Below are 23,676 nucleotides of genomic sequence, written 5' to 3'. Positions count from 1 at the left end.
AGCTCTTACATCTTGAGGTAGATACAATTCCAGGACCATAAACATGTGCTCCTCGGAGTACTGCATATCCACACTGGGCTCCAACTATGACTTCAGATGCATGTTTTTTTAAATCTCGCCTAGAAATACAAAACGCAGTTGAATAAAAAAGAAAAGTATACTGAAAAAAAATCCAAATACTCCTCAAGTAAACTCTAGTTCACAAATATGGATTTTGTCAGATATAATAGAGAAAAAGTTGTTAAATATCACGTATTACATTTAGAAATTTAAACAATTACATTTAAGTAAAATATTTTACTGTATTACAGTAAAATATTTATTTTACTTTTAGAGAAATCAAAGGAAAGAGTCAAGAAGAAAACCAATCCTCAAAACAATGCAGATTCTAGCACCTTCTGCCACTATTATGAACCTGACACAGGAATACAATTAAATTATACTGGGATTGAGAAATAGTCCTCTATTCCTTCCTATGCCAGATGATTGTAATGTGACTTTGTATTTAACAACTGCTGAGGAACTCTTGATTCCACTTGATTTCTTCCAGTGGAAGAAAACCCTGCCTGTACTTAGCCATAGTTCTATATTCCACTGAAAAGTTTGGCTCTTCTATCTGCCACCTACCAGGCTTTCCAGGGAGGATGCATACATGTCACTAAAACATTAGTCTTATAAATAGGGAGAGAACTCTATGTTTTCTTTCATTTTTTAAGACTAAAACTCTGGCCTGGTTAGTGTATGGACTGTCCACCAGGTCACAGTAAAATAGAAGTTGTGCCTCAGTTATAGTGAGTTAGTTATAACAACTGTTTAACAAGAAATCTGTAAGAAAATTGTGTTACACAACATTTTAAGGCTAAAGACTGAAAATTACAAACCTGGGTCCAATGACAGGAATTAGTAAAATGTCCCGAAGTTTAGGGTGCTCGAGAACTGGAACACATAGTCCTTTAAATTGCTGTTTCATTAAAAAAAATCATTAGTAAGCACTAGTAATAAATTTAATATTTAAATACTTAATTAAACTGAATACCGTTTTTCCATTCATAATTTCTAGGTGTAGAGCACAAAACACAAAAGTAGTGAAAACAGTTAAAAGCAGCTGGGAAATAGTGTGCAAGGGGGCATTATATATTAAAAGTATTGGTGCAAAAGACTAAACATTCCACAAATTCAGAAATAACAAGACCACAAAGAGATTGACTGAGACCTTACTTCAGGGAGTGGGAAAGTATTCTGACACTCTTAACCCTATCACTGGTTTTTGCTTTCTTCTGGAAGAAGGCTGAGTTGTTGTCAGAACACAGAACACACAGTGACACCACCTTAGAAGCTTGGGTGTATTCTGTGTTAACTCTTCGATGTTATTAGTTATAAGCCACTGTATAACTCTATTCATGTATTGCTTGTCTTACTTAATAGGCCAGCCTGGCAATAATTTTCATTTTTCTTGTCAGTCCAAGTTTGGGCACTGACAGCTGAGTTACAGATTTAGCTGAAAAGAAAATGCCATTTTATAGAAGTTCCAGGATTTAAACAGAATTATGTCTTCTCATCTGAGCCTTCTAGAATATAACCTTAAAGCGTGTAAAACCATAAATCAGTTTGCATGTAATAAATAAGTATTTTCTCTTAAAAAAGGAAACAATCCATGATCATACTTCTGTTCAAAAGTGTCATGCGGTTTCCTTTTCTACCATGTAATCACACTTTAAAATACAAGAAGTTTGTGAAAAGCTGGTCTTAAGTCAGTTTTTAGCAAAGCCTTCTGCCTTGAAACAAAATATAACCCTGCAATACCCATTTCCAGACTTCTACAATCAAACTAAAATTAGCAAAACTCATTACCATCCCAGCCAGCAGAACACTGTCAACTGCCTCTGCATCACAGAAATGTCTTGGCTCCTGTCATGCAAAAGCTCCCTGTACACCCACTAGCATTAATAATCTACTTAAAGAACCAGATCTTTTCAGAGAGAGTGAAGATCTAGGACACAATTTCAAAATATTACATTTCTTAAATATAATGGTTTACATATTATCAGATAAATAAATGTTTAATTAAGATAAGTAAAAAATAAAAAAATTATATAAGGATTAAAAACAGGTTTTAAAAAAGAAAATACAGTGGCTCCAGAGCTTCACCATGGCTCCAGTTTCCAAAACAAACCAATTTTTTCACTTTCCTAAACAGTTTCTCCAATGATATCTAGATCTACAGGCATTCTCCTTCAGTCTTAAACAAAAGTGTTCTAAGCATGCTGAAGACAGCACACTGAGCTTCCCTTTTTATCTGTCATCTTCTCTTACAGATTTATGATACCTATACATTATTTACCACAGCAGTACCTCAATCCTATCAAGAGTTTGGATCTGCCGTACAAAAAAGAGTTGGATGTCTTTGGATTTCCCTCTGTTATTGCCTTTCTTGGAGGGATGAGATGAGGGATACTGGTATACAATAAATTTTCATTTAATGTTTAATGCTGGCAGGAAATGAGTGTGATTGTATAATGTTAATGCCACAGGATGCACTGAGGTAAGTTATAGTTTCCAGTAATGAAAAGGTCTCATGTTCAGATGAAAGATGGAAGACCCTGCTATTCTGCTGTAACAAAGAAATTGCACAAACCTTCTGGATCTCTTCAAACAGCAATTTTTTCACATGTTTCACTGAGGCCAAGTGAGTATTTACTCTTACAGTTGTAAAAGCTGGTGGATGAGATAGATGACTTAAGAGAGATTGGTATTTTTTCTCTGCCTCCTGTGTACCTAAAGCAGCGATAAGCTGAAAGTGAAAGAAGAGATTTTATATTAAGAGATTCACACAGATGCCTCCTGCTCAACACAAAGGAATTCCACTGAATAAACATTCCATAGAAATTGAGGGATATGGTTGTGTGGTGTGCAATAGTGACACATCTCTATGTCTGGAAGCCTAATTGCACTGGAAGCCTCATAAATTTCCTGAAAAATACTTACTGGAAAAACAGCTGTATCAGTAAAATCACTGCAGTTTGTAGCAAGTATCAAAGAAACTGCTAGAGAGCTCTCTGCTATTGTACACAGACCAGCCCTAAGGAAATGGAAAACTAAATTCAAATCTATGAATCACTAACTTTCATACTGATAAGCATGTACATTAAATTTTTTTTTTATCCTTGGCATTAGGAATTAATAAGATTGTCTGTAGTATTCTACACTGGGGTAAGGGAGTGTTTCTTGTCAATATTATGTGGTGAATATGTGCTTAATGATCTATGATCCACTCTTCAGTGGGATCCAAAACTGAATTCTATGATTTATACTCAATTTAATTTAAATATTTGTATGCAACTTTGAGTCAATGGGCATAAATACTACTTTTCTATTTTAAATATAGAAATATTTTATTTAAAAACCACTGTGTTTAATATGAAGACAATATTTTATTGTAAGGTATTAAAGTTACACAAAAATTTATTATTTTGTGATGGTTAGGGGTAACTATGTCACATACCTCATTATTTCTGAACACTTTGGTGAGATACTCTTCAACTTCATACTGGAAAACGATTTTAGGGAAAAAGGACATCTTCCTTTAGTTTTTAAAACCTGCTGTCAAGAAACTGAAATAAGCAAAGAATCTTCTTTGTGATTCTTATATTCTGTAGGTTTATAAATTTAGCATAAGACGTAGCCACAAACTAAGCTGTTGATTCTGATTCTTCCTATTTTAACAATGCAATTTTATTGCACTCAAATTTCCAAATATTGGTCAGGATATGACTCTAACATTACTCTCAATTACAAAAATTCTACTGATCCTTAAAATAAATCTTCAAGCTATCTGGTGAAAAAAATACATCAATAAAAGGTACAGGAAATTTCAAGATGTAGCTTTAACTCCTTTTGAAAACTCCAGCTATAAAGTCTTATTGTAGCTCAGTCCTGATAAAGATTTTACTCTTTACCATTTTTCTCTGTAGGTAATAAAATACAGTTATCTTCCCAATGGTATCTGCCCACCCCTCAAAAATTTTGAAAAAGTATACACACTTCAGTCTGAAATGCGACTACCTAAAATTTTAAATTTGCTTACAACAGCTTAAATGGAAGGAAAGAGAGAACATCTCTTAAGGTTTATTCTATTCATAATAAGGAATTTTGACTATTGAAATACATTTTCATTGTACTAAATATACTCAGAGAAGAGAGATCAGAATGTTTGGTATTAATTTTATTGGAATAAGAGATTATTTGTCTCTTTTATCATACAAAACGCCTCAAGAATATTTTTTTATTTTTAATATTTCTGATTTAATTTAAATCTTTATGATAAAAGAATGAGACCTTATGTAGACTTTTGAGACCAGACAATGGCAAAGTTTCATGGGTAGGAATTTCAAAGCCTTATTCAGCAACATTAGCAGCTATTGAAAGAAAGAAACTGTAATTGAATTAACTTCTTTTTACAGTCTAACAAAATGCCAAGAACCTTCCCTGCTATTGCCATGAAAACTAATAGTGGTACAACAGTACTACAACCTAGCAGTCAATACAAATGAAATCACCGAAGCTCAGATTTAATGTTTCAGAAAGAGTGATATATCATGTGCCTGTTGTCCTAGAACGCCTACATTACAGGAAAAAAAAAAAAAAACAACCACAAAAAAGCCCCACAAAAAGATCCCCATATGGCCCACATTTCAAGAGGCTTTCCTTCAGAAGCGTAATAAAGTAGCCTTTAAAAAAATCCCACACATTCGAAATTTTTTAAAGAATTGGAATCCTGAAAATAATTAAGCAGATATATGAAAATTGGTAGAAATGTGGTGTTTATAAGCCCTGTGGGTGAGTTCAATATTTACATTATGAAGGCAATCTTGCAGGCTGGGGAACACAGCTGAGAAGGGACAGGACGGATGCTTTTCAGTTCAGATACAGCAGGGAGCCAGGCTGGTGAGGGAGACTGCCTAGTGCCCTGTCAAGTACAAGAGTCAGACTTCAAACGTTCAGCAGGAGGCAAGCTTGTAGCACCTGAGGGGTTTTTTTTTTTTCCAGACCTGCTATGCCGTACACTTTGTCCCAGAAAATGTATGACGGGCATTGGAAGAAAAATTTTTTACTTGTTTTTTCACTGATTTTTATGTGCCTCTGTGGGGAACTGCAGCAGGGAACGCGATGCCGGACCAGGGCTTTGATCCAGATAGGCACATGAACGCTACCAGCAGTCACATGCAGCCAGCACCAGAGATGCCGAGCAAGATTTTCACACCTGCCTGCCCACTATTTCCCACACGAGGAAAACGACAGTGGAGTCACTGTGGCAGGGAGCGGAATATGGGGCTCCCTCCTTTATTCCCTCGCCCGCCCGTTATTGAAAACATCAGAGAGCGGGGAGGAGCGGGACGCGCAGCCCATCGCAGTCCCCCAGGCCCTGCGCCGCAGCCCAGAGGCACCCGGCAGGCGGCCGCACCCCAGCGGGACGCGCCACCGCCTCCGCCGTCTCAGCCCCGCCGGACCCCGAGGCACACACAGGCCCGGGCCGGACCCGGGCCGCAAGGAGAAGGGCGGAACACGCAGGTGCCGGGCCGGACCGGAGGGCGCTCAGCCCGCCGGCGGCAGTGCGCGGCCCCGGACCCACCGCGCGACGCACACCTACCGTCCGACGCACACCCACCGCCCGGGCCGCCGGGCCCGCCTCCTCCGGGCGCAGCAGGAAGTGCCGCTGCGGTGTCACCATGGGAGCCGGGCACGCCACGGCGGCCCCTGTGCTCCCACCTCGGCACAGCATGGGGAAGCGGCAGCAGAGCCCGCAGGGCACCCAAGCTTATCGGACAAGACGTTGCTGACATCAGGCGGGTTTTTTTTGGTGTTTTTGTTTTGGTTGGTTGCTTTTTTATTTTCTGAAATTCTGCCGAGTGTAACAGGTTTTGTACCCTCCTCAAGGTGCTTCTTGGGAGGAAACCCGGCCGGGCACCCACGCTCAGTAGAGAAACCTGCAGCACAGCCCTGAAAGTGAATCCGCTGCTTCCACAAGTTTTACTGTACACGGGAGCACTGCTTGCCCTAAAACCCTCAACCCTTCCCAACGGCAGAGGCCGTGGACCGGCCACAGCACCGCCGGGCTAAAGCACACGACACGGGGCCGGCCACGGCACGCTGCCAGCGCCTCCCCACCGCGGCGGGGGCCGAGCGCTCCTCGCAGCATTCGTCTCTTGCGGGGCGGCTCCGTCCCCCCGAGCGTGCTGACCGCAGACCGCTCGGCTTTCCACCAACCCCGGTGGAAAACTCGCGCCTGTTCCCTGAGACACGCTGCTGCCGCCGCCGCCATGACGCCGCAGTGACGCGCGCGGGCCGCGCCGACGGGGGCGGGGCCGTGCGGCCGTTGGCGGGGCGGGGCCGCGCCGCGTGCCCGCCCCCCCGTGTCCGCCCGCCCGCTCGGCGCTGCCGGGGCCGCTGCGGAGCCTCCGCGAGGGAGACGGGAGAGTCGGCGCCGCTGCTGCCGCCTGGGTGAGCTCGGGGTGCCCCGGGCGCTCGGCGGGTAAGCCGAGTCTAGGCATGGGCCTGATCTTCGCCAAGCTGTGGAGCCTCTTCGGTAGCCAAGGTGGGCGCGCGGGCCCGCAGCGGCGGCGGGGCGGGCGGCGAGTGGAGCCCGCGGGGCTGCGGGGGCCGCGGACAGCCGTGGGGGCTCGGGGCCGGCTCCGCTCGCCGGGCTTCCCCCGAAGGCCCGCCGGGCCGAAAGTTGGGCTTTGCTTTGTGCAGCGCCGTGAGCGCTGGTGCCGCGGCGCCTCATGCTCCGGGTCGCTTTGTTTGAGTTCCCGAGGTGGTCCCTCCTCTCCCCTCCTCCCCGGCCGCGTTGAACACCCGGGAGCCCTTCGGGCGGTGCGCGCCCGGCGTCCGCGGCGGCCCGGGCTGCTGGGGCTGCGCTGGTGCGTGGCGGTCCCTCTTGGCTTCGCCGATCCTCCTTTTAAGTCGGGATCTGTTATTAAAATCGTGTTGTTTTAGTCTTTAATTAGAAGGAAAAGAAGGACGCCAAACATGTAGGGGCTTTCGAGGTAAAGATCTGTTTGTGTTTTGGCAAAGATATTGGTTAAATACAGTTAGTGACCCAAGAAAATCAGTTCTCCTGCCAAAAATAAAAAGGTCGTAAGGGGATGGTATCGCTTTCCATGCTCTCTTGCCCAGTTCATCCAGCCCTGCAATCACAGCTCATGTTCTAATCCAGAGCTCAGAATTTGGGTCTGCCACCACCTTTACCTCGGATGTTTATCATAAAAGTAGAAAATTATGGTTTATCTGTTAATTTATTTGTTTTAATGATTTTGGTTTACCTAGCCAGCTTTGATTAGAAAATTAACTAGTTAATAGTAACATCATTTTGCCTGCTCCAAGCTCAAGGCCTCAAGGAAAAAAATATAAACAGTAAATTCATTAATTGTTCTGTCATCAGATTTCCAAATGTGTACCTCATTTCCACTTTAAAGTTACTGAAATGCAGATAAGCCTTTTTTGTGCAGTGCTCTGTTGCAAGTTTTTGGAGGCAGATCCACCTGGTGTACTTTAATAGTTTTCTGCCTGTGATTGCACATAACCCAGTCTAATTCTGTACATACCAGAGTCTCAGTGTGTGTGCACATTAACATCTGTGTATCAAACTGTCTTTCATGGGATGGGATTGGGATCCAATCCCAGATCATTGATTTTTCGCATGCATACACCATCCTACCACATAATTCCTGAAGTCTTATGAATTTGTTGCTAATTTCTTTTTTTCCCAAACTGTCAAACCTATTTGGCAAGATCCAGTGTTTCCCCTATCCTCCAGAAAAAAATATTAAATACCTTTTTTTATTTTCATCAAGTAGTGCAATCTTCATCTCCTTTTCTTTCATGAAGTATTCCAAAGACTCCAAAGAGATCTATAAGCAGGGAAGTGATCAGCAGATAACTGGTGTCATTTAGTATTTGCCTCTATAGCAGATTAGGATGTCAGTATTTATCTTGAGGAAAACACATTGCCTTGGTTATTGTATATTATTTCCTGGAAGAAAAGTTATTCTTCATTGTGAGTGACCCTGGCTGGATGCCAGATGCCCCCAAAGCAGCTCTATGACTCCCCTCCTCGGCTGGACAGGGGGAGACAAAATACAGCAAAAGGCTCCAGTTCCCATCATGGGCAAAACAGACTCAATTTGTGAAATTATTAGAATTCATTACCAATCGAACCAAAACAAGTTAGTGAGAAATAAAACCAGATCTTTTGAACACCTGCTCCCCACTCCTCCCTCTTTTTTTTTCCTAGGATTAGCTTTATTTTTGGTTCTCTGCCACCTCCCTGCAGGAGGGAGCAGGGAACGTGGGCTGTGGTCAGTTCATCACATATTGTCTCTGACACTGTCTTCCTTATGGAGGGGACTGCGTCCCCTGTTCCAGTGTGGCATCTCTCCCATGGGATGGGAGACAGTCCTCCGTGGGCTTCTCCAATGTGTGTTCTTCCCAAGGTCTGCAGTTCTTCACTAACTGTTCCAGCATGAGTCCATTTCACGAGGCACAGTCCTTTCCATTCCAGTGTAGATCCCCCACAAGGTTACCAACCTGCCAGCAAACCTGTTCCAGAGTGGCCTCTCCACAGGTTGTTGCCAGGAGCCTGCTCCAAGTTGAGTGTCCAGTGGGTCACAGCTGCCTTTGGGATCTACCTGCTCTAGCATGGGGTCCTCCATGGGCTGCAGGTGGATCCCTGGCACCTGCACCAACCTTGGAGTCAGCAGAGTTGTTTCTCTCACATATTCTCACTACTCTTTTCTCTGTCCTTAATTTCTCCTGTGCAATAACTTTTTCTCATCTTAAATATGTTATCCCAGAGGCATTCCACCTGTTGCTGGTGGCCTTGGCTGGCATTGGCTGGATACACATTGGAGAAGTTTCTAGGAGTTCGTCAGAAAACACTGTGTAGCCCTCTACACTATCAAAATCTCACATTGAAACCTAATACATTCATATATTTAAATGGTTAATGAAATATTAGTCTCACAGTGAAATGGATGAGATAATATCGTGAAATATTTACTCTTTGGCATTTATCCCAATAAGAGACTTTAGGGTGTGTCCTGATCCTGGTTTAGTGCTGGATTTGTCTTTTGTTTCGTTTTTGCTTTGATTTGGGTTGGTTTTTTTGGGGTTTTTTTTGGTCTCCTCTTCTTGTGTAATCACAGAAAAGAAAGTGAGTTTCTTTTCATGGCTAAAACTGAAATTTCATTCTAGAAAATTTGCTTCAAACATAAATTTTTGATCTAATGGGAAATTATTCTCCCACAACACAGCTGTGTTCTCTAAGTAATATCGTTACTAATAATAAAGCATAGTAATTTCTGAGTTGATTTTGGTTGCTCTTCTAGTTACATCAAATCTTGATAGTTCCTTGTAGAATTCACAGGCTGTCCTATGAAGTTGCTTTGTTGAGCAGACTAGCAGAGTAACTAACGCACTGATTTTGGCTGTACAGAGGGAGTATTCCAAAGAGGCAAATAGGGTCTGCTCTGTGAGGATCATGGTATCAGTTCTCATGGCTGGTGCGAGTTGTGTGATAACCTGCAGCACTTGGCAAAAGGAAAAGTGAAGCTAAGAAAAGATTTGAAAGTTCCACCTGTGTTCCATCAAGTAGAGCATGGGGGATGAGGTGTGTCTAAGTCTTTCAGCTCTCAATATATATTGTCTCATAATCAAGTAGTAATTGAACGATGTGAACTGAAATAGAGATACTTTTACTCATAAAATAAACAGTTGGCTTTAAAATAGACTTTTGTCATTTTTCTAGGTGACTTTATAATGGCTTCATGATAATTTTTTCCCTTTTTTTTTAATTGAGAAAAAAACATTACTCAAGAATTGTTTTATTTAAAATATCATTCTCTGCAGCTGTTGAAAGTCTAGTTGCTAAATTACATAAGTTCAGTTGAACTTACTTTTGTTGGTAACTTACTTTCAGAAGTTTTAAAAAAATCAGACTCCAGAAATGACCTGCTGAAGTTCCAAAAATGCTGAAGCTGTGATTCAGTAGTCAAGTGGCACATTCTTGTAAGCAGCCTGTAGTAGTGTGGATAGGTGGTGGAGCCATTAAGTTAGTGCCTGTGTTAATGCATGTCTGAGTAAAACTTGCTTGACTTATCATTTCATCAATATTACCAAGATAGCTCTTAATTAAACTGTGGGTTAAAAATAGAAGTGAATGTCAGCAACCCTGGTAAAGATAAATGACTGTTATCCAGACCTTATTTTTTTTATGTGGTGTATAGAGTTCTTTGAGAAGCTCACAAATCTGGGGTTTACTTAGTTTTGGAATGGTAATTATTCAGCATCTTACAGGTTGCTCTGAATAATTGCTACAGTTATTAAAAAGTTGCTTTAAGAAAAGTAATGGTAAGCTCTAATTCAAGATGATTGAACTTCTGTAAGTCCACAGTTTATTTCACTTAGCCTTTCCGTCAGTTCCCAGTCGGGTTAGGAGAGACCATTATGTGAAAAACCAAATGGTTTTTGGTTCCTCTGACTACTGAAAGTTATTGACAGCTTCTCTACTTCCTTGTAATCAAGTCTGGGGATACAAAATGTATTTTAATAGTTCTTTTGTGCTTAAGAGAAGACTCTAAGTTAGCTGTTAGTGTGCAGAATGAGTCTTAGTGTTGAAACTTCTTTGACTTCCAGAATTATGCTATTCCTCCTGCCTTCTTTCTAGCAAACTTCTGTCTGCATTCTGCCTTCAACTCTGAGGCCTCCAAGGTTGTTGCTCTTTGGAACCAGATGAGCATTTTGTTTCACAGCTTGAAAGCTATTGGTACTCATTCAGTAGTCATTTCTTCCAAATATGTTAGAAGTCTCACCATTAAAGTACTTAGAGTTTTTTTATCTTTTGCAAAGTAGAGAAATAGGCATGTTGGGAGAATTGAATCTTCAGTTTTGGGCTCTTTTATCATAGAGAAATATGGATGAGTAAGGAAGAAAAGAGCATATTATGTCTTTCTTCTAACATCTGCCAGAAGATAATCTTCACTGTCCTGTGTTTTTGTAATACTAAACTACCACATTTAAACCATATTACATATCAATTTTTTTAAACAGTGTGCTAGAAATGGTTGATGAAACCAAGAAGTCCTTGGATTCTTTCAAGGAGTAGTCTAATACTGTCTTTTCTTTTTTCCCCCTGCATATGCCTACTTCGTCTACTTCCCCATCTTCCCTCCCTCTTCCTACGTGATTAATAAAGACTCTTCTGCTCTCTCAACTTTGTTACGGATTTTCTTCTTGTTTTGCCAAGAACATGGTGGACTGGGAAGATATTCATAAATACAACCTAAACTGAGTTTGAATACCAACCAGTGAAAGGGAGAAACTTGGGTTAGTCTGTAAGTACAGAGCACAAAGAAATCACTGCCTATGATTTACCCAGTAATTGTCCTTCCTCCTAAATGTGGCATCTGTCTTCTCCTAGTTACTCTTGTAAACAAGTAGCTGTCATGCTAAAATTCTGTTCTGTCTTGGTTTGGTAGTTTTTAAGCTCACATGTTTTTCCTCTAATGCACATCTATGCGTGTATTTTTGTTTTCATCAAACTAGACAGCAATTCAACTTTTGAATATGTTTGTAAGTGAAGAGTTTCCATTACTATAGTTCTGGAATCTGGTACTTGTATGAACTACCCATGATTTCATCTTAGTGTTTTCATGCCAAGATCCCTATTAATTAACACTTGTGTGACTGTTTATTGTCAGTGCTTATTCAATCACTGTATGAAGCACCATTTGACTATGAAGTAACACAGATAAGCTGTGCCTTTTTTTTCCCAGTTAGTGTTGGCCCATTCACACTCCAGTGGCTTTCAAAAGCAGCCATCTCAATGGAGTTCTTTTCTTCATTACTTAGTGTGATGTTGTATCATCCAACACTCCAATCATTCATGCCTAAGATGGCGTGTTCTGATAAGAAGATGAAAGAGCAGAGTAATGCCTGACTGGAATTTCTTTTCTTTGTTTGAAATAACTTAAACAGAACACTGCAAAAGTAGAATCATCTTCCTGGCAATAGTTGACAACATGTTTGGTTTGAAAAAAATGGGAGGGCATTTCTGTGTTTGGACCTTTGAAAGCTCTCTACATTTAATTATATTTGAAGAAGAGATGGATAGTCAAGCTACTAGGCACGATTTATTAGCATTGAAAGTAGAGAGAATTTCATACTGTTTATGTATTGGGAAAGGTTATTAATTACTGATGCTGCTGTTAGTGGAGCTAAAAGTACTCCTGCATTTACAGTCAAGAAATGTTCTTTTCTTAGCATGTGTTTACAGGATGTAGTAGTAGGGGAACTGGCACAGGGAAATACATTTTACCATCTGTTATGATCCTATTGCACAGCAAAACTTAAAAAAGTTCCCAACAAGAAAATGTTTTATTCCAGTAATATTCAGTATAAAAAGACCTAGGTTGCTATATATAAATAGATTTTTAACCAAAATGCTTTAATTTTTCCTTAAACCACCTACTTTTGGGGGAAAAACATCAATTTCATACTTTCAATAGATCTTCTGATCTACTAACTTGTTTGATCCTGTAGATCAAGTGTGGTATTTTGTAGGAAATCTTTAAACAGTGAACCATGTTTTGCTTTGAAATACGTGCCCTAGAACTGTAAATATTATCTCTTTAAAAGTGAGCTTGTTCACAGAATTTTTATGTATCCATTTGCAAATTTCACTCTCAAGTGGTTTGCTTATTTTTGTCAGTAATTGGATCAGTATGCTGTAGCTTCACACATGTAGCAAAAGAACCACCATTCTAAGCGACTGTGATACTGGATTTGAAATTTTAAGATGAATTATTTACAGAGAAGCATATAAATTCTGGAGGACTGTTTTACTGATTTTGTTTGTTTGGTTGATTTCTGTTTTGTCTCTCCTGTGCCTGGAAACAAACAGTATTGCAGCAGTTGCAAGATCACTGTTTTGTATGTTGGACTTCTCAGCAGGTTGGGGCACGTGATTTCTCCTTTCTGCTCAGCACTGATGCGGCCTCACCTGGAGTACCATGTCCAGTTCTGGGCTCCTCAGTACAGGAGAGTCGTGGACATACTGGGCAGAGTCCAGTGATGGGTGATGAGGGACTGGAGCATCTCACATATGAGAAAAAGAGGTGCAAAGGGGGCAGAGCCAGACTTGTCACAGGGCTGGGCAGTGGGCACAAACTGAAACACACAAGTCCCCTCTGAACATCAGGAAACACTTTTTCACTGTGAGGGTGACTGAACGCTGTCTGTAGAGGCTGTGGAGTTTCCATCTTGGATATATTAAAAACCCACCTGGACATAGTCCTATGCCACTGGCTCTGTGGGCCTGGTTCAGCAAAGAGGTTCAACCAGATGACCTCCAGAAGTGGCTTCCAGGCTTGACCATTCTATCATTCTGTGATTTCTCAGTTCAAAAGTTGCAAAATTAGAATCTGTGACCTATTCAAAATACAGTTTCCTCTTAGAATTTACTGTGCGAATAATGGTGGTACCTTAAATGGTTCTTCCTGATCCTTGAATGTCAGGGTAATACCTTTTGCAGTCTTTGGATATTGCTGGTATTCTTAGCATGATACACTGCTATGGATTATATTTTTTCATTGTACTTTTCTTTCTAAACCTAGATGTTGTAGATGAAGTAATCGTTAGTAACCATACCTTTATTAGATTTCCAGTTCTGGCTTTTCCTTAGACTGGAGTCTCAAGAGAAGATGAGGGTTTGTTTGGCTTTTTTTCTGTCCTGAGGTTGTCACTAATCTGTGTAAGGTGGTGATATAAAAGAAACAAGCAGTTGCTTTCTTCAGTAAGGGAGAGTGATTAACCAGAATTATAATTATTGCTGTTTCCACTAATTTATTTTTGTCGTCTTCTTCTTTTTTCTTTTCTTTTTTTTTATTTTCTAATATGCAGAGCACAAAGTAATCATAGTGGGACTTGATAATGCTGGAAAGACTACTATTCTTTACCAGTTGTAAGTATATGAACTAATTGTTTTTCTGTTTGCATTTCATTACTTGTCACTGTCAAATCTTTGAAAATTCAGCTTTGTAACCTGGTGTAATCTTTGGGGTTCTAGATCACACTTTGTACATTAATGGTATGAGTTGTTCTAAACAGAGTAAATGTTTAAAGGATAAGTGAAGGAACTGCTGTGCTTTAAAACTGAACTATTAATTGAACAACAAATTTGTACATCCAAGCAGAAAGTGAACTGTGATTTTTTTTTCCCATGAAAGCCTGTCTGAATTTGTATTCGTAAAAATAATCCTGTTTCCAGTAACTGCAGAAAAGAACACGATTATTAAATTAATGGAAATTCTAGCCACACTTCAAAAATCTAAAAAGGTTTCCAAATGTTTCTCAATTCCAGTGTCTTAAAATTTGTGATAGGGAATTCCTAAAAATAATATTTCAGCTTTCCCAGGTCCTACCTTACTCATTTTCAATAGCATCAATGCACCCAAATCTTGACAGCATTACAAGAATATCCATAATAAATTCAAGAGTGTTGTTATGACCATAATTACTATTGTAATTGTGGAAAAGGAGGAGAGTATAGATAAATTAATATCCGTATATTTGGATATTGAAGCAGCATAGAATGTTTTCCAAAAAGACTTTCTATTTGTAAGCGTTTTGAGCAAGCTTAAAGGTAGAACTGAGAAATCTTCAGCTGTGTAACCACACAGTCCTTAGAGATTTAATATCTAGTTACTAAGTAGAGTGCTTTGATAAAATTATATTCCAATTTTTATTTTGCACAGTTTAGTGGTTTTGTATATGGCATCTTTAGAATGGCAGCTCCTGCTTTAAAACAAGTGCATTTTAATGTCTGTTAATGCCCTTTAGAAAGACAGTCCTCCTATAACACTTAACCATTTGTTATGCCTTTTATGTGCTTCTTTTTCCTTGCTGATTTCTTAAAGCATGACTACAGTCACTGCTTTCTAAAGTTCAAATGTATAGCTTTTTTAAAATATGCCTGATTTTTAAATATTTTTTGTCTGTTACAAATATTTACTTTTCTACAAAAAAACTGTGATAATGAGCTCTAACAAGCCTTGTGGATTTTGCTGACTGGTTTTTGTGGTGTGATATTGTTTCCTTTAGCTTAATGAATGAAGTGGTTCATACTTCTCCAACCATAGGAAGCAATGTAGAAGAAATAGTGGTGAAAAACACTCATTTCTTAATGTGGGATATTGGAGGGCAAGAATCATTACGGTCATCGTGGAATACCTATTATTCAAACACAGAGGTATGAGAAGATGATTTGAAATCTGCAAATTGAATAAGTTTGTTTGAAATTATATTTATTTATTAGGAATATTTGTAGACTTTTGTAGAGATTGCAGCTGTATTGTTTTTACATTCTAATGAGGGAGAATAAATTCAAAAAGTGTGAGGTATCTCTGGTATGCAGCCATTTTGCTGGTGATATTTGAAGTATTTTTTCTGTATACTTTACTGTAATGTTGAGCTATGCTATAAACTGTGAAGTTAGATTTTTCCCAGGTAATCAAATGATAATGAAAGGCATTTTAGGTCAGATTTTTTGCTTGCTTTTTTTAAGTAGATTAAAAAGAAAATTTTGAAGTGTAACTTGGAAATTTTGTGATGATTTGCAGTGGTCAACTGGACTTCTGTACATCCAGTCTGAAATGGTTTTGAAATAATGATAATTAGGAGGAAATGAGGAATGAAGGAATAAGGAATAAAGGAATGAAACTTTCTCTAAGCCTAGGCAGCAGTATTTAAACAGCTCATCAGCTCATAGCTTTTATCCAGAGGAGGAAGGAAAGCCTTGCTGTGCACTACTCGTGAGGTACTGGCAGAGCTGCTGTTGCTGGAAAGGTTGGAGAAGAATTCAGCAACAGTTGACTTGTGGGGTTTGTTTTTTTGTGACAGTCTTTTTGAGGCCAAGAGGTTATCAGTACAAAAAGGCACATATAATCACTGAGGACTCTTTTTGAGACATCTACGCTGATGTAAAATATTCTAGACTTTCTTTCTTACCATTTCTACTAAAAGCAGAGAACTCTTGTAGATATTACTCATTATATAAGTATTCCATCCTCTTGTAAAATTAGATTTTTTATCTCTTCCTTTTTCTATATCTTTTCCTATGCTCTTGAAGAGAGGTGAGATCAGTGATCCATCCTTGATCTACTGTAAACCTGATCATGACATCTCAACCCTCAGACTAATTTTTTATGTTATCTGGAAAAGTGCAGCTACATCTAAGAAACACATGAAGATAAAGAGACTTCTACCAGTATTATCTAGTATAGAGCAATAAGTTCTTGACATTTATCCCTTGAGTATCTGGTTTTGGAATCTGGAGAGATGCGTATATTATTTTTCTGATACTTTTGGGATGTTCTTCGTCTTCTGTCTAGCAGCAAGTGTTTGAAATCCAGTGCCTTGTAGATTTGGAAAGAAGAACTTTCCCTTTACTTAGAAGCTTTGTCTGCTGGAAGCAGTTGAGGAAGAAAAGAGATCTGTTTACTATGCTAATCCTAGCCTCCCTCATATGAATAATTCTATTACTGTTCCACCTCATCTGCTAGGCATCTCAAAGTCACAGCAGCATTAAATTGACTCAGGTTTTCATACTTTGTGGTCATTTTTAGTGGCTAATGAATCACTTTAATTTTATAAGGGAAAGTGATTTGGAGAATATGTTGGAGAGTTATAGCAGTGATTTCTAATTCTCCCTTTTTACTACTCACTTTTCTCTCTTTTGTCACTTTCTCTTTTCTGATGTCCTCTGAAAGTGTCTGTCTCTTCTGTAGGAAGACTAGTGGTAGTGGTCTCTTGAAATTGTGCTTTCTGTAATTTGGAGTTTTTATTTACATATTATACTATTGGTGTTTTTCCCTAGTTCATCATTCTGGTTGTTGACAGCATCGATAGAGAGCGACTTTCTATTACAAAGGAAGAACTTTATAGAATGCTGGCTCATGAGGTATGGGGGGGATTGAGATAACGGTTTTGTTGAGAACAGTTAAATAACATTTCATGTTTCCTATGTTAACAAAAATAATACCGTCAGAAAAAAAAAGTGTGCATTCATGTTGATCACATTTTTAAACCATATAAGTTATAAATAAGGAGAAAAATTATTATGAAGCACCCTTCTAATAGGACTTGTTTGATTGTAATCAAATCAGTCTTTACTTTGCAAATTTTGAACTTATATGTTATGCTTCATATTAATGTAACTGGTTATTGTTGTCCTTTACCACTGACTAGTTCAGTTAAATGGCTGAAATTTCAAGAAACTTTTTTTTTTAGTTTTTATTTTAGAGAAATGAAATTGCCTACTTTTTTCTTTGTTCTAATCCTATTCCTTGAAATTAAGGAGTATATATCATGCTATGGGAAAATTAATTTCAGTTCAATTTCCTTCAGAATTATTTGTTTGTATTTTTATTATATGTTGTCCTAGGGACTTGAGTCAACTCACTCAAACATCCTAAATTAACTTGTACATTTGCTTAGGTAAAATATGTTAAAACCTTTTGTGATCACTCTGAAGCTGAATTGAGGTTGTTTTAAATCTAAATATTCTCCATTTTTGAAAGAAAAGGATTTAGTACAGTGCAAGTAATCCTGTTAACTTCTCTGAGAGACTTGTTGTGTTTCACATAAGTGAGTTTTTGCTTTGCAGTTTTAATATTAGTTGTAGTTTGGGTCTAGTAAATTCACTACCAAAAAAGGTGGAAAAATTACTTCTTGTCCTGAAGATTTCTCATGTAGTTTTTTGATTTCCAGTCTCAAACTCTTAAGAAATTGTGATCTACCATCTCTTGAAATCAGTTGGTAGGCCTAGACTGGGCTACTTGTAGGGTTGAATTTTCAGCTGTAGATCATAAAGCTTTGTTGTTTTCTGGTTTTTTTTTCTCCTGGTGCAAAAATACTCTCAAAATTTAACATGCATTGAAGTGTATTGAACACTTTTAGTTACAACTGTCAGCTTCCTGAGTGTTAGATTTGTTTACCCTTCTGCTGTTTTAAAGCCATACATTCTAGTTCTCATCTGTTTTGAATGCTAAATTCCATGCTGAAACAAAACTATTTTAGTTAGTTATTAAAGCTGATGCAGCATTATTAAAACTCCCTTTCTGGAACACTAAGGTTAGACTTTTAGGAATTCAGAAAGCTTTCTTAAATTATTACTGCTTTAATCAATACAGAACTTCTTTAATGAAGTTGAAGGAATTTCAAGGGAATGATATCTAGCAGGCTTTTCCATTTGAATAGTATTTATTGTAGGACTTGCAGTGTTTAACCAGAAATAATTCCGCTGGCCGCGTGGTTTGCAGCATTATAAAATGTATTTTGACAAGACTTTCATTAGTTATGTATGAACATGTGGTCAACACTAAACAATTTGATTCTCTGTGGTGGTAAGCACTTCGGAATAAATTAGTTTTTTAGTCTTACTGTAACAAATATTTCATGTAGTAAGACAGTTAAAACTCCATGCTCTAGTGTAATTGTTGATTAGCTTGGATACAGTTCTTTTAACAAATGAAGTTAGCACAATAGCCTGTTATCTCTGTGTAATAACTGTCTGAGTCCTGTGAATCATTCCCAGGATTTACGGAAGGCTGCGGTTCTCATCTTTGCGAACAAGCAGGACATGAAAGGCTGCATGACGGCTGCCGAGATATCCGCGTACCTCACCCTCAGCTCCATAAAGGATCACCCGTGGCACATCCAGTCCTGCTGTGCTTTGACAGGAGAGGGGTAAGTGCTTACTGCTTACTAGGGCAATTCCTGGTCGACGAGAATACTGATTTAGAAGCCTGCTGACACCAAAGTGGATTTTCTGAAAGTTCTGAACTTTGCTGTCAGAGGGACATTTTGAATTTTTCTTTTTTGTAATTGAACCTTGTGGGTTTTTTTCATAGCTCATGCTCCAAATTCATATGAACATCTTCCTTTTGTTGTTAAAAACTCCAAACCAAAAACCAAACACCACCCCTCCACCTAATATGTAGCTGTTGACATAGCTGTCTACTCTCTCTGTGCTACTCTCTTACTCTTGTGTGTCTTTCTGTATTTGGAGAAATAAGCTACTGTTCTCTTCCTTTATATTCTAAACTACAGAAAGCTTCTAAGCTGGGAGGTTGAGGTGTTCAGGGTTTTTTTGGTTGGTTGGTTTTTTTGATTAGCATTGAAACTTAATTTTTGATGAAAAGTTACATAGATCTGTCATAAAACAAATTTTTACCAATATTAAACTTTGTTTATATCTGGCTAATGTAGCTAAATTTGAAATTTGCATACCTTATGCTAACAATTACTAAAATGGAATGCTGGGCTAGCCTTAGATCCTTAGTCTGTAAATATAAAAAAAAAATTGATACCTTCTAACAAGTTGGATAATGTCTTGCTTGTATGGTGTGAAATGTACTGATTTTTCATTTTGGTTTTTCATTGTGGTTTTTAGGATTTTTTTTAGCTGTGTTGTACAATCTTTACAATACTGTGGTCTTGTGACATCAAAAATAGTGAATCCAGCTGGGTATTTAGGAAGTGAGAGCAACTACCTCACTTTCTAGCATGAAGTATTGTCTAATGTCATGGAGATGTCTTGTAGGGTGAATGGTGGCATTAACTTCCCTAGGGTGGATTGTGTTAGTGAGAACCAAGTGGGGGGTTTTTTATGCGGTGGTTGTATTATTTTGTTCTAAGAGTTAACTCTACTTTCCTTCTACCAGTTTTGCTAAAGTCACTTTTGAGTACACAGTTTATGGACTAACTAAGATCTTCAACCAAGTTGACATTTGAAGGAAAATAATAATTAATAAAAATGAGGTTTAGTTTAGAAACAGTGGCCATCCTAGGCTGCTTCCTTCGTATTGTAAAACAAAAAGCAATGAATATTTAGAATACTTTAAACTATGACAGTAGTGAGATGAGCTTAGAAAAAACATTCCCAGAGTTAAATAGCTGAGCTGAGTCTTCCTTGAGAAAATCTGACAAGAATCTGGGGGGATCAACTTGATGTGAGTGAAGCTAGCATTCTTGGATAGCTAAACACTGATTTACTGGACAAAGGTAAAGCTCAAAGGGATATAAATTAGGTAACTAGATCCCTGGAAAATCAAGGGAAAAATCTGTCTTCTAAAATGGAAGACTTTTAAATAGAGATGCAAATTGAGTTAGGAAGCAGATTAGATCCCATGCAGTCTTAGTATTCAATATAAACACACTTTTAATTTTGTAATGTAATTTTGATATACTGTCTTTTCATGAAACACTTTAGTCTGGATAACCTGCCCTTTATCTTTTAATATTAGTATATAAAGGTCTAGCTTTCTGTAGAGCAAGAAAAACTTTTTTCTTTTCATGTACTTGCAAGTAAGCATTTAAGGATAATGTCTTTTAGGTTTACAGGAAGAAAAAAATTTGAAGTACTGCCAAGCTTCAATAATATAGAATGCTTGACCATTTTCATGTGGCTAAAGCCTAAGTAGACTTAGTTTAAAACACTGGTTACTCTCTTCAGCTTTCAATCTCATTTCAGTTGATTTAATTTATTTTAAGCAGCTGTTTTTACACATAAAAACAAGTAGAAAATACCTTCAAGATGCTGGAATAGAACTTGTACCAAGTATAACATCTCTTATCTTTCAGATTATGCCAAGGCTTGGAGTGGATGACCTCCCGTATTGGAGTGAGATAGCTTTTTTTTTTGCCTTTTTTTTTTTTTTTTTTTTTTTTTTGTTATTCCTCCAAAAGAAGAGACTTCTATTTATCCTGTGAACATGTACATTTTTCTGTACTTTTGGCCGCTGAGGCAGTGACCAATATTTAATTTATATCAGCCAACCTCTAAGCTGTGCTTGAATCAAGCGCAGTTGAACTGAAACACAAAAATATTTTCTTAACTTTTTTTAATACACTAATCTTCAACTGGATGAACATATGTGAATCTGTTTTTAAGCATTGAAATTCCTCTGAATATGAATTCTAACTTTTTCAAGGATAGCTTTTTAAAATCTCTTTTGTCATTGTCAATATTTCATATTTCCTCTTTCTAAATAGTTGTATAACTTACTAACATAAATGAGCACATTTTATTTAATAATTAAAAGTAGCGTTTAGGTTAACTTTACTCTGCCATAGCTTTAACCTCAAAGGATAACCATATCTCCAGCTGGACTTCCTGGAATATTAGTAGAGTTCTAGTCAGCACAAGAATTAATAGTTACGAATGCAAATTTTTAAGTGCTTAATGAACTAGTTATAGTTAATATTGTGGTGGCTTTCAATCTGATATACAATGGAACTTCTGCCTTAAAAATCTGTTTCAGTCTCAGTTTCTCTGGTATGTAGTTCTAGGACATTCTTATATTCTTCTACTTGAAGGTGCATCTCTGTACAGTGCATAAAAATATTATTACTAAGTGCTGGTGTAGTCATTTAGAACTTGAATACCTTTTCAAAGATAAATGACATCACAGCAGCCAGTGTTATGTGTAGACTTCCTATATTCTGTTAAAATTTTAAATTCTATATACATGAGCCTTCCTCACCTTTTAGTGAGAGTGCTGTTTTCTAAATGAATACAAAATCAAAAGGGAAGCCAAATCTATAAACAAAACAAAACCATGGTGCTGTATCTGTAGACTTCAGAGTGAAGCTAATCTTGACATTACTATCATACATGTTTTCAGACTCTGTTACAAAGAAATTATTTTGCCTTCATTTTTGTTTTTGGTCTTATTTGCACAAGCAGAGAACTTTTGACACTGTTTGAGTTAGATTCCTTCACCTGAAATTTGAAAAACAGGTGGTGAAAGAGCGGACCCAGTAACTGTTAATTCAATTTGAAGGGAATTAAGTTAAATCTAAAGATAATCTAAAGATATATAGTTAACTGAGAACATAAAGTATCAAATAAACCTAACCATCAGTCCCCTCAAAAACCCCACATGAGGATAAAAAAAAAAAAACAAACCAACAAATCAAAACCGATAGTGGACACCCAGTTCCTAGCAAAGTCCCGGCAGCAGTCAGGTACCCAGCCTATCTAAATGCTTGGCAGGTTTTCCAGAGGCACCATTCTGCACTTCTGCATTCCTAAAAGCCACATGGAGTTTGGTTACCTGAACTGTTTTGCAAACTGACTGTAGGCCTTTGATGACAAAATGTTTTTGTTTAATCTTGTTTTGAAAATTTAAGCACACTGAGTTTTCTTTAATAAAATTTTAAGCTTTGTAAATTTCAATTTGCTTCCATTTTATTTAAATAAAACTTAATGAAATTTTAAAAGTATCAGCAAATATATTGTTATAAGTGTTGAAAGACTTTGAATACATGTGGAAACAGTGATTGGTTGAATGAAGTTGTGTATTATTGCCAGTTAGAAAAAGTCACATTTAGGACTACATTGAGTGTCAAGTCAAAATGTTCAGAAAATAATTAAAGTCAGCGAAATGTAGTGTATAAAAAAAAAGATTAATGTAAGGCATGGTTAAAATCCGATATTAAAGCTGCTTGCTGTGATGATCAGCTGTTTTAATGTGTGAAAATAAGATTTGTTTTGCTCTTAGGGAAGCAAATTATAAAGGAAAAAAAAATGAAATGATAGTATGAATGATGTTTCTTGTTTGGTGACTTAAAAATAAACCTGAAAATAAATTTAAATTGCAAACTGAAATGATATCATTCAGAATGTAGTCCTGAATACTTAAAGAGAGCACTAGCTGGTTTTATTGCCCTTTGGTTGTTTTTTTTTTTCCTGAAGGTATGATTTTGTATTTAATGCTTTCTAGCTAAAACCATTTGTAAATCTATAGTTTGTTTACTAAATCCAGTCTTACCTGAGGTAATACATATAGCTTTGATTAGAAGGAAATGATCTGGTTGTAGACATTAGAATATCAGAATAATGGATGTTTTCTTTTAATATGTTAGCACTCAAGACCTTTGAGTATCTTTACAGAATAAAGCATTCCTAGCAAATGCTATGATTTTTATCACCTAACAACTTCATTTTCTGCAACAGTTTTCCATTGATAATATTGGTTTGTTCACAGCACTATTGCTGTATTTTTTTTACTATTATTATTTTTGGGGGGAAAATGCCTTGGTATGGAATTTTGGGGGCCCTATTTTTAATGACTTCGGAGCCTGTTAAACTAAAAGTGATTTGATCATAATTTTTTTAAAGGTTGCCTTGGAATAAATACTGTGTGTGTCTTTGCATTGCCAAATACCGCACTGTATTTGCTAATTTGAATGTAGTAAATATCTTGCAGTAGTTTTGCACTTTAACAGTATTCTGTGTTTAATATGCTGTTCACAAAGAACAATGTTAATCACCTTAAGTTCAAGAATTTATGGTGTCTGTCCTATGCACATTTATGTTGTACATACCATTTATGCTGTAAATTGGTTGGCACATGGCTTTTTATTTGTTTATGTTTTTCTACTTTTTGTCTAGGTGACAAAGAGGTTCAGGATCCCCAAAGCAGGGATTCTTTCCAGATCTTTAAACACACTGCATGCAGTAAGGTGAAGAGGACTTGGGCACAGCTGCTCAAAATATTTGTCATCAAAATAAAATTGAGTTGTTCTGCGAAGTTGGATGGGGTTTTTGTTTGTGAGTAC

At 37.8% G+C, this 23,676-nt stretch overlaps 3 protein-coding genes across 4 annotated transcripts in view; 2 read left to right on the top strand and 1 right to left on the bottom strand.

Moving 5' to 3' along the window:
* NSUN6 (NOP2/Sun RNA methyltransferase 6) overlaps window positions 1–5,250 on the bottom strand; it is a 20,116-nt gene extending 14,866 nt beyond the window's left edge. Inside the window, exons 1-5 of one of the 2 annotated variants that reach the window (XM_030943447.1) lie at window positions 4,854–5,250; window positions 3,503–3,600; window positions 2,636–2,791; window positions 882–961; window positions 10–119 (exon numbers count right to left, since the gene is read on the bottom strand). In XM_030943447.1, the coding sequence (XP_030799307.1) occupies window positions 10–119; window positions 882–961; window positions 2,636–2,791; window positions 3,503–3,577 (421 nt within the window). In that variant the 5' untranslated portion in view covers window positions 3,578–3,600; window positions 4,854–5,250. The remainder of the gene's footprint in view (window positions 1–9; window positions 120–881; window positions 962–2,635; window positions 2,792–3,502; window positions 3,601–4,853) is intronic. The other variant, XM_030943446.1, reaches the window with a different exon arrangement.
* Window positions 5,167–6,502, top strand: LOC115901418 (formin-like protein 14). The gene is made up of 2 exons (XM_030944074.1): window positions 5,167–5,857; window positions 6,084–6,502. The coding sequence occupies exons 1-2, from the start codon at window positions 5,167–5,169 to the stop codon at window positions 6,500–6,502; spliced, it is 1,110 nt and encodes a 369-aa protein (XP_030799934.1).
* ARL5B (ADP ribosylation factor like GTPase 5B) lies at window positions 6,412–23,676 on the top strand. The gene is made up of 7 exons (XM_030971535.1): window positions 6,412–6,592; window positions 13,954–14,014; window positions 15,154–15,301; window positions 16,928–17,011; window positions 18,647–18,798; window positions 20,695–20,734; window positions 23,510–23,676. The coding sequence occupies exons 1-7, from the start codon at window positions 6,547–6,549 to the stop codon at window positions 23,582–23,584; spliced, it is 606 nt and encodes a 201-aa protein (XP_030827395.1). The 5' UTR covers window positions 6,412–6,546; the 3' UTR covers window positions 23,585–23,676.

The sequence above is a fragment of the Camarhynchus parvulus genome, chromosome 2, assembly GCF_901933205.1.
Source record: "Camarhynchus parvulus chromosome 2, STF_HiC, whole genome shotgun sequence".
In the NCBI taxonomy this organism is placed as follows: Eukaryota; Metazoa; Chordata; class Aves; order Passeriformes; family Thraupidae; genus Camarhynchus; species Camarhynchus parvulus.
Note: the sequence above shows the minus strand (reverse complement) of the source record. Positions and strands in the feature narration are given on the sequence as shown.

What these genes read in the sequence shown, in the direction of transcription:
- LOC115901418 (XM_030944074.1), top strand. Translation starts at nt 5,167, where the DNA reads ATGCCGGACCAGGGCTTTGATCCAGATAGGCACATGAACGCTACCAGC. An exon ending in CATCAGGCGGGTTTTTTTTG is followed by an intron (nt 5,858 to 6,083) that starts GTGTTTTTGTTT and finishes TCCCAACGGCAG; the next exon opens with AGGCCGTGGACCGGCCACAG.
- ARL5B (XM_030971535.1), top strand. Translation starts at nt 6,547, where the DNA reads ATGGGCCTGATCTTCGCCAAGCTGTGGAGCCTCTTCGGTAGCCAAG. An exon ending in ATAGAATGCTGGCTCATGAG is followed by an intron (nt 17,012 to 18,646) that starts GTATGGGGGGGA and finishes AATCATTCCCAG; the next exon opens with GATTTACGGAAGGCTGCGGT. An exon ending in GGATGACCTCCCGTATTGGA is followed by an intron (nt 20,735 to 23,509) that starts GTGAGATAGCTT and finishes CTTTTTGTCTAG; the next exon opens with GTGACAAAGAGGTTCAGGAT.